Source organism: Lactuca virosa, chromosome 8 (genome assembly GCF_052849685.1).
Source record: "Lactuca virosa cultivar CGN04683 chromosome 8, Lactuca_virosa_CGN04683_v6, whole genome shotgun sequence".
NCBI lineage: Eukaryota > Viridiplantae > Streptophyta > Magnoliopsida > Asterales > Asteraceae > Lactuca > Lactuca virosa.
In genome coordinates, this window is record NC_136433.1 from 18,830,651 (window position 1) to 18,841,779 (window position 11,129).

Genomic DNA, 11,129 nt, shown 5'->3' on the forward strand with positions numbered 1-11,129 from the left:
GCCTAGTTCCATTACCAGGTGTTGGAGGAGGTGATTGGCCACACAGTTCGATTGGAGCTCCAGGTGGAGAGGTTGGAGTCACGAGTTTCTTTTTCAGATGTTTGGTTAGATTTTATATATAGACAGTTGGTCCAGTTGATGGCTCCCTTGATGGTATACTGTGGATTTTAGTGTTTTTCTGTTTTGCCCTAGCATGATGGCTTGGAGGGATACTGATACTTTTTTTTTGGGTTAGGGTAATGGGAAAAGGTCATACACGTATGTTTTGTAACCTCATAGCTTTTCCTACTCTAACCACACCTTGTTTTGATAACTTCGGCATGGTATATGATGCATATTATACTTACATGGTTGTATGAAATCTGTGTTGTTGTGATTGTTTCCATTAACATTAACATTAACACTAACACACCACGACCTAACCATGAGGGTACAAACTTATTGGTTTCAACGAATTAACTCACGTCTCAACACTAACTTTAGGAGTCTAGAAATGGCACCCCCAAGAATTACCATATCTAGCCAAGGTCTTCTTCGTTCCTCTCTCGTCGTGGTCATTTACATTTAGAAGCTAAGTGAACTGTAATCTTGGTAACTGTAACACCTCCCGAGAAACCTCGTAGGTTGTTGCCGCCTCTTCCTTGGCTTCATGAATTATCATAGTTTCCATTCTGGAACTTGTTCGACCCCCTTTTGGATCATCATTTTGATTCTTTGTCTTTTCTAAGCACTTTTGGACAGTCAAGAGTAATTTTTATCTTCAACTTTAACGTTTCCTCGAATCCTTTATTCATGTGCCTTCAATCTGCCGATTACCTCTTCGGCCGTGGTCATGGTGTGAAGATCTACAAAACTATGTTATTGCAGAAACATTTTATAGGAATCTTGTCAGGGCTGCTCTTAACAACTTCTTTACAATGTACGCTTCTTCCATCCTATCATCGAGAGCACGTATGTTACTAACCACGCTGGTTACTTTAAAAGCAAACTCATCTACTATCTCCGTCTACTTCATGCTCACCGTTTTTACCCTTTCAACTTTCATTATGCATGTCTGCTTATAACCTTTGCTGTCTCCTTCTCTGCTGCTACTAACAATAGCATCTCTTTCGGAATTCCAAGGTAGATGGCGGAAAGTGCCATCTTGTCCTTCCTAACATCAATAGGGTATGGAGGATTCTTGGGATCCACCGGATCCCATGCCTCTTGAGCTTGTAGAAAGTCCTTCATCTTATGGCCCAAGCAACATAACTGTTTCCGGACAACACTGGGTAATGGAGCAAGAATAGACGTCTTTTTTGTTTTTCTATGCTTCCATTTATTTTGAGGTTCTATTTTTGGCATAAACTTGGCTCCTATACAAAGTGTAAGCAACAAACTCTGCTTTTGCCTTTAGGCAGAAGGAAAACCGAGAAACAGAGGAACAAAAGAAAAGACTGAAAACAAAGGAGAAACTAAAAGCTTGCTGGCTAAGTTTTGTTAAGAAACAAAAGAAGTTATGTATGAATCAACATCAAAGGTTAAACCCTACTTATACTAAAAGGAAACTGAAACCCAGTCTAATACTAGAACAAAGGAACAAGAAATATCAAAAATAAAATAAGGAAAGTCTCCAAAACAAATTCTTATTGCTCCAACAATTTATACATCAGCATAGGCACATGCTTTCTATCTACCATGCAAAAGGGTAACTGTGTATTCCTCTAGGGATGAAACAATATCAACTTCACGATAACTTTCTTCAGTGAAAAAAGCTGGTTGTTTGGGTGGAGGCAGTGCCCCCTCACTAATCAGCATCAGAACCACTGACAACATAGTTGGTCTATCTTCTGCATGATGTTGCACACACAATAACGCAACATGTATTGATCGTAGCACTTCAGACACGACACAAGAGTTGCGTACAGATGCACTCATGAGTTCAATGGACTTGTCTTCTTTATATAGTCTCCACGCCTGAATGGAACCAAATTTCAGAAAAATATACTAAAGGATGATGTTAAAGAACAAATAGTTTCTGGTCCTTTTTAGTCTACAAGATTAACTTACATGTCCAAGAAGGTTATCACTGTGAGCCTCATGAGAGAACCCTCTGTTTTTTTTCCCACTCACAATCTCTAGCACAAGAACCCCAAAGCTAAATACATCTGACTTAATAGAGAAGCGTCCATGTACTGCATACTCAGGAGAAATGTAACCACTGCAGCCAAGTTCATTTAATAAAAAAAAGATTAGTGGGATTTTGTGTTTGTTTGTATGTGTTCCCTTGTCTTGGGCAATGTTTTACGGATTCTTACTGTGTTCCAACAACCTTCTTTGTCTTAGCCATGTCATCTTGTCCTACAAACTTTCGAGCAAGGCCAAAGTCTGATATTTTTGGATTCATTTCACTATCCAGCAAGATATTACCTGCCTTGAGATCTCTATGGATTATTTGAAGGCGGGAATCTTGATGTAGATAAAGAATACCTCGAGCTATACCATGAATAATGCGAAAGCGCTGAGGCCAGTCAAGCATTGAACCTCTGGCTTCATCTGCCACATATGAACTACTTAATTAGTCCATGCACATTGCTACAACAAGTGTGAAAGTAAGGAATTAGAGGGAGTCAAACCAAACAGAAATGAGTCCAAGCTTTTGTTATCCATGTATTCATAAATTAGAATCCTTTCATTTCCATGAATGCAGTATCCAAGGAGCTTCACAAGATTCCGATGTTGAAGTTTGGCAATACAAATGACTTCATTTTGGAACTCATCAACTCCTTGTTGGGATGTTTCTGAGAGACGCTTTACAGCGATTACTCGCCCGTTTTCCAACACACCCTAAAAGAGAAATATTGGACCTTACGATTCTGATATTCCTTTGTTAATAGACATGTATTACGTTTTATTTCAAAAGAATCAGCAAGTTACCTTGTAAACAGGACCAAAACCACCTTCTCCAATTTTATTATCAATGTTAAAGTTATTGGTAGCCTCGACTATTTTATGAAGGCTAAAAAATGGAAGCTGATCAAGGTTTTCCATCCGATCACTCGTAAGATCTTTATCATGGGTATGTACCCTGTTACCTACGAAAAAGTTCATTTTCACTTTCTCATGTTTACAAGAATCTGCCAAAAATCACAGTCTGGAAAACATTTAATGTTTCATTTCTCGAAGAATAATGTATGACTTGTTTTACCTTGTTCTTTTTTATGAAGACTTTTCATTTTCTTTCTACATGCATATGTTACTGCAGACAGAAGTAGTGCAGCTGACGAAACTGACAGCACCACCGTGAGTACTTCCTTCTTCTTGTTGAAGCTGAATTGTTCTTTTGCTAATGAATAAAATAATTAGTAAGGTTAGTAGGTTACAATTCTTTTGCTAAGGGAAAGGAATAACAAGCAGCAACACACGGATTAAGGTATGGACTATGGCGATAACAAACACTCAGGCCAGCTGATATTTTGGTCTTCGGAAGGAAACAAGCTTATGTGGATCTTACTGTGGTCTTCCCTCTCGTGAGCTTGAGGACTGGGGGTTTCACTGCGGGACAGGCTGCTTTAAAAGCCGCCACGTGGCAAAGTGACCAAACACGGGAATTCATGCATTGAAATTTGAAAATATAATATAACACAATAATTCAGAGGATAATGCTACTAGAGGCCCAACCATCATACTCTACAACTCACCAGCGACTTTCACTGTTATATTTAGAATACAATTTGTGTACCTGCTAACTCAGAGGTCGACATTCTTATGTACAGTTCTTGATGATCATCATATTCTCTAATGTCCATAAGCTCATCCAACCATAGCAAGCATCCACTTCCCCCCTTTCTGATATCTAAGTTAGCATAAGCAGTACAAGAACAATGCCTTCTGCAGGTCATCTCACATTCTTCAAGGGACATGCTCTTGTTGTACCATGAACGTCGTGTGTCTGGAAAAATCACTCCTGAAATTTTATGGAAGACATCCGGAGTCCTACAATCCAATGGCTTTTTACGTTGACACCCACTCGACCAATCCCCTGCCTTCCACTCTTTTGGGACTTTTGGTTCAAAACCTTCCAAACAACTGCAAGGGAGAGAACTTTTCATACTGCAGCTTCCAAAAGGACCACATGGTCCATAACGACTACAAGCATCAACTACAACATTTGCATACACGATCCATTCTTTGGTTCGCTTGATCCACTGCAACCGTTGTGCCATGCCGTCCCATGCTAAAAGAAGCCTCTGAACAGTTGTACTCTTAAGTTTATAGCTATAATATATTTCTTTCTGATTGACGACAAATTCTGTGGAGTAAATTGGATTCATGCTTTCCTCAGGAATGCCTTGAAAGCCAAGACCATTCCATGGTCCAACCCTCAAGGTTTCACCTTGACTTTCTCCCAGAAAAATCTGTGGATATCCATTTGTGTCTACCCAGAATTTATACAAACCTGTAGAAGGATCATCAGGGCTCTTCCAAGACGTGAAGTACCTCTCTATTCCTGTTATCAAATCCTTCCCAAATTTCATTCCTGGTAGCAAAGTGTCACCAGGATAGTCAAAACTTTGCCAGATCAGTTTTTCTTTGTTTCTATAGTCATCCCACACCACAAGATTTCCGCTGTCCAAAAGCTGTGCCACAGGATTCATATTTCTGGCAAAGACCGATGTCACATTTGATGACCAGATGACATTATTGCCACCACCGTGACTCAGCAGGACTCCTTCTGAAGTGACTTGAAACACCCCAGATGCATCCTTGATTGGTGTCTGCCTGTTAGCAACCCAGACAACTGTACAAGGTGATATGTTTTTGTACCATATCCCCAAATATCGATTCCTTGACTTTCCGGGGCTAAAAAACCCCAGTTCATACATCTCGCCATCTGAAACAATGGTGTTGCCATCTTTGATCGGTTGATTTATATATACTCTATCTACTGCAGCAGAACATGACAAGATAAGGAATATGATACTGAAGATCAACACAAGGATAATGCGATACAGCTCCATTACAGAATGCTGTGTTTTTGGAAATGGTGGGTGTTAGACGTACGCAAGCCTGAATTTTGAATATTAAAACTTAAATAAATTATTATTGACTTGAAACCGTCAGCTTTGAAAACGTGACTTTTACATGTTTAATTTCGTAGTCATACACTGAGTTGACCGCCGTTTATCCCTAAAATTTCGAATCCAAAGTCTGATTATATTCTTTATCGCTAAACCTTCGGATCCAAAGTCTGATTATATTGGAGATAATTTCATTAATTAAAACACTTAGTTATCATCGTACAATGATTGATAAAACAAACGGGCAAGTTGGCCGCTTTTTTGTATGACTAAAATTTAGCCAAGAAGTATAGAAGGAAATTTATATACATTTTGGTAAAATATAAGGGAAAGATACAGAAAGATAAGTATATTTTTCTTCCCCTATCGCTATCCAAAAAGTCCTTGGCTGAAAAATGTTTGGCAAAATAGATATTTTACTTGACTAGAAAAACTTGAATCAGGGAAAGACTACAACCGTCAAACATATTACCTTGCAAATGAATCTTCACTAAAAAAAAAAAAAAAAAAAAACGTAGTATCACATGGATTTACATAATTAGTGAGTGATAATTGATGTTCTATTTCCTTGTTGCGTATTAGCGATCTAACTTTAATAATATCTAAGGTCCATTGCTAATTCAATTTAATTAATATATAATATTTCTAGAAAACAAGTGGATTATGCCAAATCCGTGTGCTTAGCGACATATCTTTAAAACAACAAGTTATTAATATTTTGAAGGTTGTACGCTAAATAATAATAATAATAATTAGTAGTAGTACTGTTGTTATTTTTTATTAATTATTATTATTATTAAAAATAAAACAAAGAGTTATTATGGCTAAAAAAAGAGAAAAAAAGAACTCATTAGCGGCGACGTAAAAAACATAGAAGTCGTTGGAAAAGGTAATAGGGTCGTCAAATCACATCTAATGTGTCACCACTATTGTCGCGTCGCTATTAATCATGAAAACCCCACTAATACTATATGCCGTCGTTGATACACACGTCGTTGCTAATAAGCGTATCGCTGGTAATATCTTTTTCTTTTTTCTTAAACAGCCACCGGATGCATAAAAACTGATATAGACTATCAAAAACATGAAACATTAATTGCAGAAAAAATGATCCAGATGCCAAGTTAAGTACAAAAAGTGTTATAAAGATATGATACATGTCAAATTAAGTAGCAATAATGTTATAAAGTTATATGTTATACTAAGTCTATCAAAACATTAAATAAAACATAAACTAATCATCTTAGTTCCCTTCATTTCCTCCGACATCAGCCGGTGGTGGCAACAATTTAAGCTACTCTTGAAGTGTCACACTACACTATGGGTCGCTAAGCATATAGCGGCGCCTCTTTAGCGGCGACACGCAACATGTTTCTTTGGTGTCGCCGCAACTACCCTTGTCGCCGCTAATAGTGTCGTCGGTAAATCTTGTATTTCTTGTAATTTATTATGTAACGTGGTTTGTCTAATATAACTGTGTTAGGGGTGAGTATGAGGCAGTTTGGAGCGGTTGCTAAAACATAATCATAACCAAACCTATCGGTTAATCCATAATCTTAATTAGCCATTTGTAACATCCCAAAATCCCAAAATTCTAGACAAAAAATTTCATTTTTGATATAACGATTCATAAACAATTAATAGAAAACATCATCAAGTTATTTCATTTCATCAAAACCATAGATCATATGTCTCAAAACCATATCATAAAATAGTAATAATTTCAAAGTACAAATTCCAAGAATCACATATGCAGAAAATCATGTGTGTGATGCGCTGCTACCGTGCCGGCTCCTTTCCCTTCGAAGAAGAAGGACCTGAAACAAAATTGAAACTGTAAACACAAAGCTTAGTGAGTTCCCCCATCATACCACATACCAAACCATAAACATACTGTCAGGCATATCTAGGTGCCCGGCCTACCCTGCTAAGCATATGTGGGTGCTCAACCTACCCTTTCTAGGCATACCGGGGTGCTCGACCTACCCCTTGTCAAGCATATATGGGTGCTCGACCTACCCTGCCAGGCATATCTGGGTGCCCGACCTACCCTCCGGTTTTAACCGGCTACGGGGACTATTTCACCCCCTACCACTACCACATAATAACATAGCATATCATACAGACATATCTAGGTGCCCTACCTACTCTGCCGGTATATCTCAACCGGGTCCGGGGACTAGTCCCCTATCTACCACTATCACATAATCACATAACATACTAGCACATAAAACATAAAAGATAGTGACATACCAGACATTTATCACAAAGACAATCATCTCAACTATAATCACCTACTAGTGGGCCGACCTTGGTGCCTTAGACCCACTTCTACTGGAAGGTAACTCACCTCAATGTCGTGAAATAGCTGAACTGTCCTCGGTGCTGGGATCAACTCTCCTCAAACTCCTACACATAACATCTCTTTTAATTACTCTTTCAAACTTATAACCCCTTTAAAGGTCAACTCTGGTCAATGGTCAAGTCAAAGGTCAACACTCTGGTCAAAGTCAACCTTCTGGTCCAAGTCAACATTCTGGTTGACTCAACTCGTTGAGTTGGTCCGTCAACTCGTCGAGTTACCCTCTAACTCGGCGAGTTTCTCCTTATGACAGAATCGAGACTTTCCGTTTGAACTCGTCGAGTCCTTCCATGAACTCGTCGAGTTCCCCTTCGTACAAGTCGGGGCATTTCACTCGCAACTCGCCGAGTTCATCCTTGAACTCGTCGAGTTCCTCTTCATATATGTTGGGACATTTTGCTCATCAACTCATCGAGTTCATCCTTGAACTCGTCGAGTTCCTCTTCATACAAGTCCATAAACACGTCCAACTCGCCGAGTCATCTTCTAGACTCAACAAGTATGCTCAGTAACAGAAAAGGTTGGGGAACCACGACCCAACTCGCCGAGTCCTAAGAACGAATCGTCGAGTTCCCCAAAGTCTAATTCCATACAGCCGATTTTAGTCGGGCTTAATGCATCCAAAACATAGATCCGACATTCTAGGGTTGATATAACACGTAAAGTTACAAACTTTACGTTCATGCATGGGTTGTTTAGCTAAAAAAGGCTCTAAAAGTGGTTCTTATGATGCATGGGACTCCCATGGCCATAAAGTTGGCACCTTTATGCCATGGAGTCCCTCAAAGACTCTGGATCTGAAGTCTTAACCCCAAACATGCTTGCATCCATGAATGGTTCCTTAAAGCCCTAAACTACTCCATGAAGGGATCTAGTAGATGAATGGACAATGTATATAATTTATACCTCAAATGAACTGGAAATGGAGCACAAACTCTGGATCTACTTGTTTCCTCTTGAACCCCCAAGCTTCCACTTCCTTCTCAAGCTTCAAAATTACCAAGAACACACAACAATGGCTCAAGAACACTCACAATGGGTTAGGGTTTCGTGACTAAGGTTTGGAGGTGATGGAGGCTATAGTTGAGGCCAGATAAAGTGTTTAAATAGGGTGCAAACCCTAAAAATTAGGGTTTCACTTTGGCAGAACTACTCGTCGAGTCGAGGCTTCTCGACTTCTTAGTCCCGTGTCCAAACTTCTCCCATTTCTACTCGACGAGTTTGGGGCCTCCAAATCATCGAGTCCCTTTGCAAAAATGAATAATTCTTTATTAAAATACATACCAGGAACCGGGCGTTACAAATCTCCCCCGCTTATTTTAGATTTCGTCCTCGAAGTCTGTTGCATCTGGAAATAGCTCGGGGTAGTGTTCCCTCATCTCGTCCTCCATCTCCCAAGTCCATTATGATCCCTTGCGGTGCTGCCATTGCACCTTCACCAACTCTGTGACAATCCGAAACTTTTTCCGTTATCTATACCCGATTTCCGTTAATAAAATTTGGGGATTTATTAAATTCTGTCAACATTCTTGGTTTGGGAAAGACCTTACTCTTTTAAATCAATAATGTGTATTTTTATACAAAGGGGAATTAACCGGAAATCACGCGAAAGCTCGAAACTTCACTCGTCAGCCTCAAGTTCACGGCCAGAACGAGTTCACGGCCGAGAGTTTATGGCCGTAAACTCGTGACCGTAAACTCGTGACCGTAAACTTGAGACCGTAAACTCGTTTACGGTCTGTGCCAGCTCACTCTTGGCCGCAAACTCACCCCCCTATATAAGGGATGAGTGGCCTTCAATTCGAACTCTAAGCACTCAAAGGACTTTCTCTCTCTACTCTCTCTCTTCAACCATAGATTTTAGCTCAAGAATCCCCAAGAATGTAAGTGATTCTTCATTTCTATGGTGTTTAAATCCCTTTTCTGGTGATGAATCCATGTTTCATCTCATAAAGTTCATCTTTTTCTAGATTTTCTCTCACACCAAGAACACCAAGAACACACACTAGTTCTTGGTGGCTAAAAATCGCATTTCAAGCCCTCTTATAGTAAGTAACTACTATCTATGCTTGATATCTGCTTGAAACTTTGGATTTCCACCTAAAAATCGACCCAAAAGACATGAACATGAAGAGTTTACGGCCGTACATCCCGCCTTGGCCGTAAACTCTAGTAAAGGATCAAGGATCGACCTTTAACACCCCTGACCGTACACTCTCGATTACGTCCGCAAACTCCCTATCTTCAATCACGTGTGATCCTAACACTTAGTTTCACGTGATTCCTAATCCCTAAGTGGTTTCCTCCCATAACAGATGATGTTATGCCCTCATCTAATACATATATGTGTTGCCATATGATAATAGGATCCACTTGCATACGAAACATCAGTTGACACTCATCATCCACACCGACCTCACACTCGGTTCCTACGTCAAACAGTGAGTTCATACCCCTACATTTTCTGGTTTTCAAACGTTTTCAGGGGGAATACAAGCTACACCATAAATGCTTTTGTTAATACAAAGAGCTTTTAACAAGTATAAAACTCATGCAATTCTCATACATTAACCCTTTTGTACTGTGCTGAGCATAAGGGACGTTTTCACTAAAATTGCATAGTTTTTCATAACACTATATTCAGTACACTATACATGCAAACTATAATCGGTATAGTTTGGGATTTTCTAAAAACATATCAAGTACGGAAACTTTCACTACTAAACGTATGCACTAATACAGAAATGGTTTACAGTTTACATCACTGCATTATCATGGTATTCATAACTGTAACATTCACTACATACGATATACATACAGATTTTCACTACGATAAAACTCTATGACACTACATGTAAACTAGATTGTACGATACTATGAGGCGCTACTTCACTACTGTACCCTTAGGTGTACAGGGATAAATCCTATCATAGTATAACCAGAGTCTCTTGGAGGGAGAGCGTGAGATTTGTGAATAGATCTATTCGGGACTGACAATCCCACACTCGAACTGCTAGCTACAGTTGGGCAGGCATGCCTAGGGTGACAAATGTCATTTAACTCGACGCCTGAAGAACGTTGGAAAGGTCTCTAGTCATATCAAGCTTGGTTATACGACTCACAATATGTATAAATCACCTTTACTTTACAACCTGGCACTCTTCAACGGTTTTATTTTTACTAAATAGAACTGATACACACTACGTATACTGGCTAAAGCCAGGGTTTTCATACAGAACCGATTATGCAATGGTTTCACATACAAAATACTTATACTTCATGATTAGCTTTAGCTAGTCACATGAGGTAGTATTTTCCCATATCACTACAGTTTTCAGTAACGAACATTCATGGTTTTATACGAAATCGATAACGCTACCTTTTCACTAAAGAAAATATCGGATTTTCTTGGAAACATACAGATATTCATGGTTTATTACAGAACTGATAACACTACATTTTCACTAAGGAAAATATCGGATTTTCTTGAAACTATACAAACATTTCTGCTAACTCATCAACAAGATTTCACTACAAGCTACCGCTTATGAACTCACCAGCTTTATGCTGATATTTTCAAACTGCTTGTATTCTCAGGAAATCAGTAGACAGGTACTTGCTGGATTTTTGGGAAACTGGAAGCAATAAGAGTTTAAGCTGGTATACATACGTATTATTTGATGTAATTCAAACAAGTTTCAGACGAT

General features: G+C 39.1%; 1 protein-coding gene across 2 annotated transcripts; it reads right to left on the bottom strand.

Moving 5' to 3' along the window:
• Positions 1–1,507: 1,507 nt before the first annotated feature.
• LOC145131323 (G-type lectin S-receptor-like serine/threonine-protein kinase At4g27290) lies at positions 1,508–5,019 on the bottom strand. Of its 2 annotated transcripts, XM_079066029.1 has the most exons (7): positions 3,722–5,019; positions 3,188–3,325; positions 2,917–3,074; positions 2,616–2,826; positions 2,298–2,535; positions 2,050–2,200; positions 1,508–1,956 (listed from the first exon to the last, which is right to left on the bottom strand). In XM_079066029.1, exons 1-7 carry the CDS (start codon positions 4,998–5,000, stop codon positions 1,669–1,671), a joined length of 2,463 nt encoding a protein of 820 aa, XP_078922155.1. In that variant the 5' UTR covers positions 5,001–5,019; the 3' UTR covers positions 1,508–1,668. The 2 variants fall into 2 exon arrangements, with proteins under 2 accessions (XP_078922155.1, XP_078922156.1); XM_079066030.1 differs by lacking the exon at positions 1,508–1,956 and having other exon boundaries at positions 2,077–2,200; positions 2,312–2,535.
• Between the last annotated feature and the right edge of the window lie 6,110 nt (positions 5,020–11,129).

Excerpts from the sequence above, each read along its gene's own strand:
- LOC145131323 (XM_079066029.1), bottom strand. The coding sequence starts at position 5,000 with ATGGAGCTGTATCGCATTATCCTTGTGTTGATCTTCAGTATCATATTC. Across the intron at positions 3,326-3,721 it reads GTCGACCTCTGAGTTAGCAG|CAAAAGAACAATTCAGCTTC; the intron begins GTACACAAATTG and ends TTTATTCATTAG. Across the intron at positions 2,536-2,615 it reads CTTGGACTCATTTCTGTTTG|ATGAAGCCAGAGGTTCAATG; the intron begins GTTTGACTCCCT and ends CATATGTGGCAG.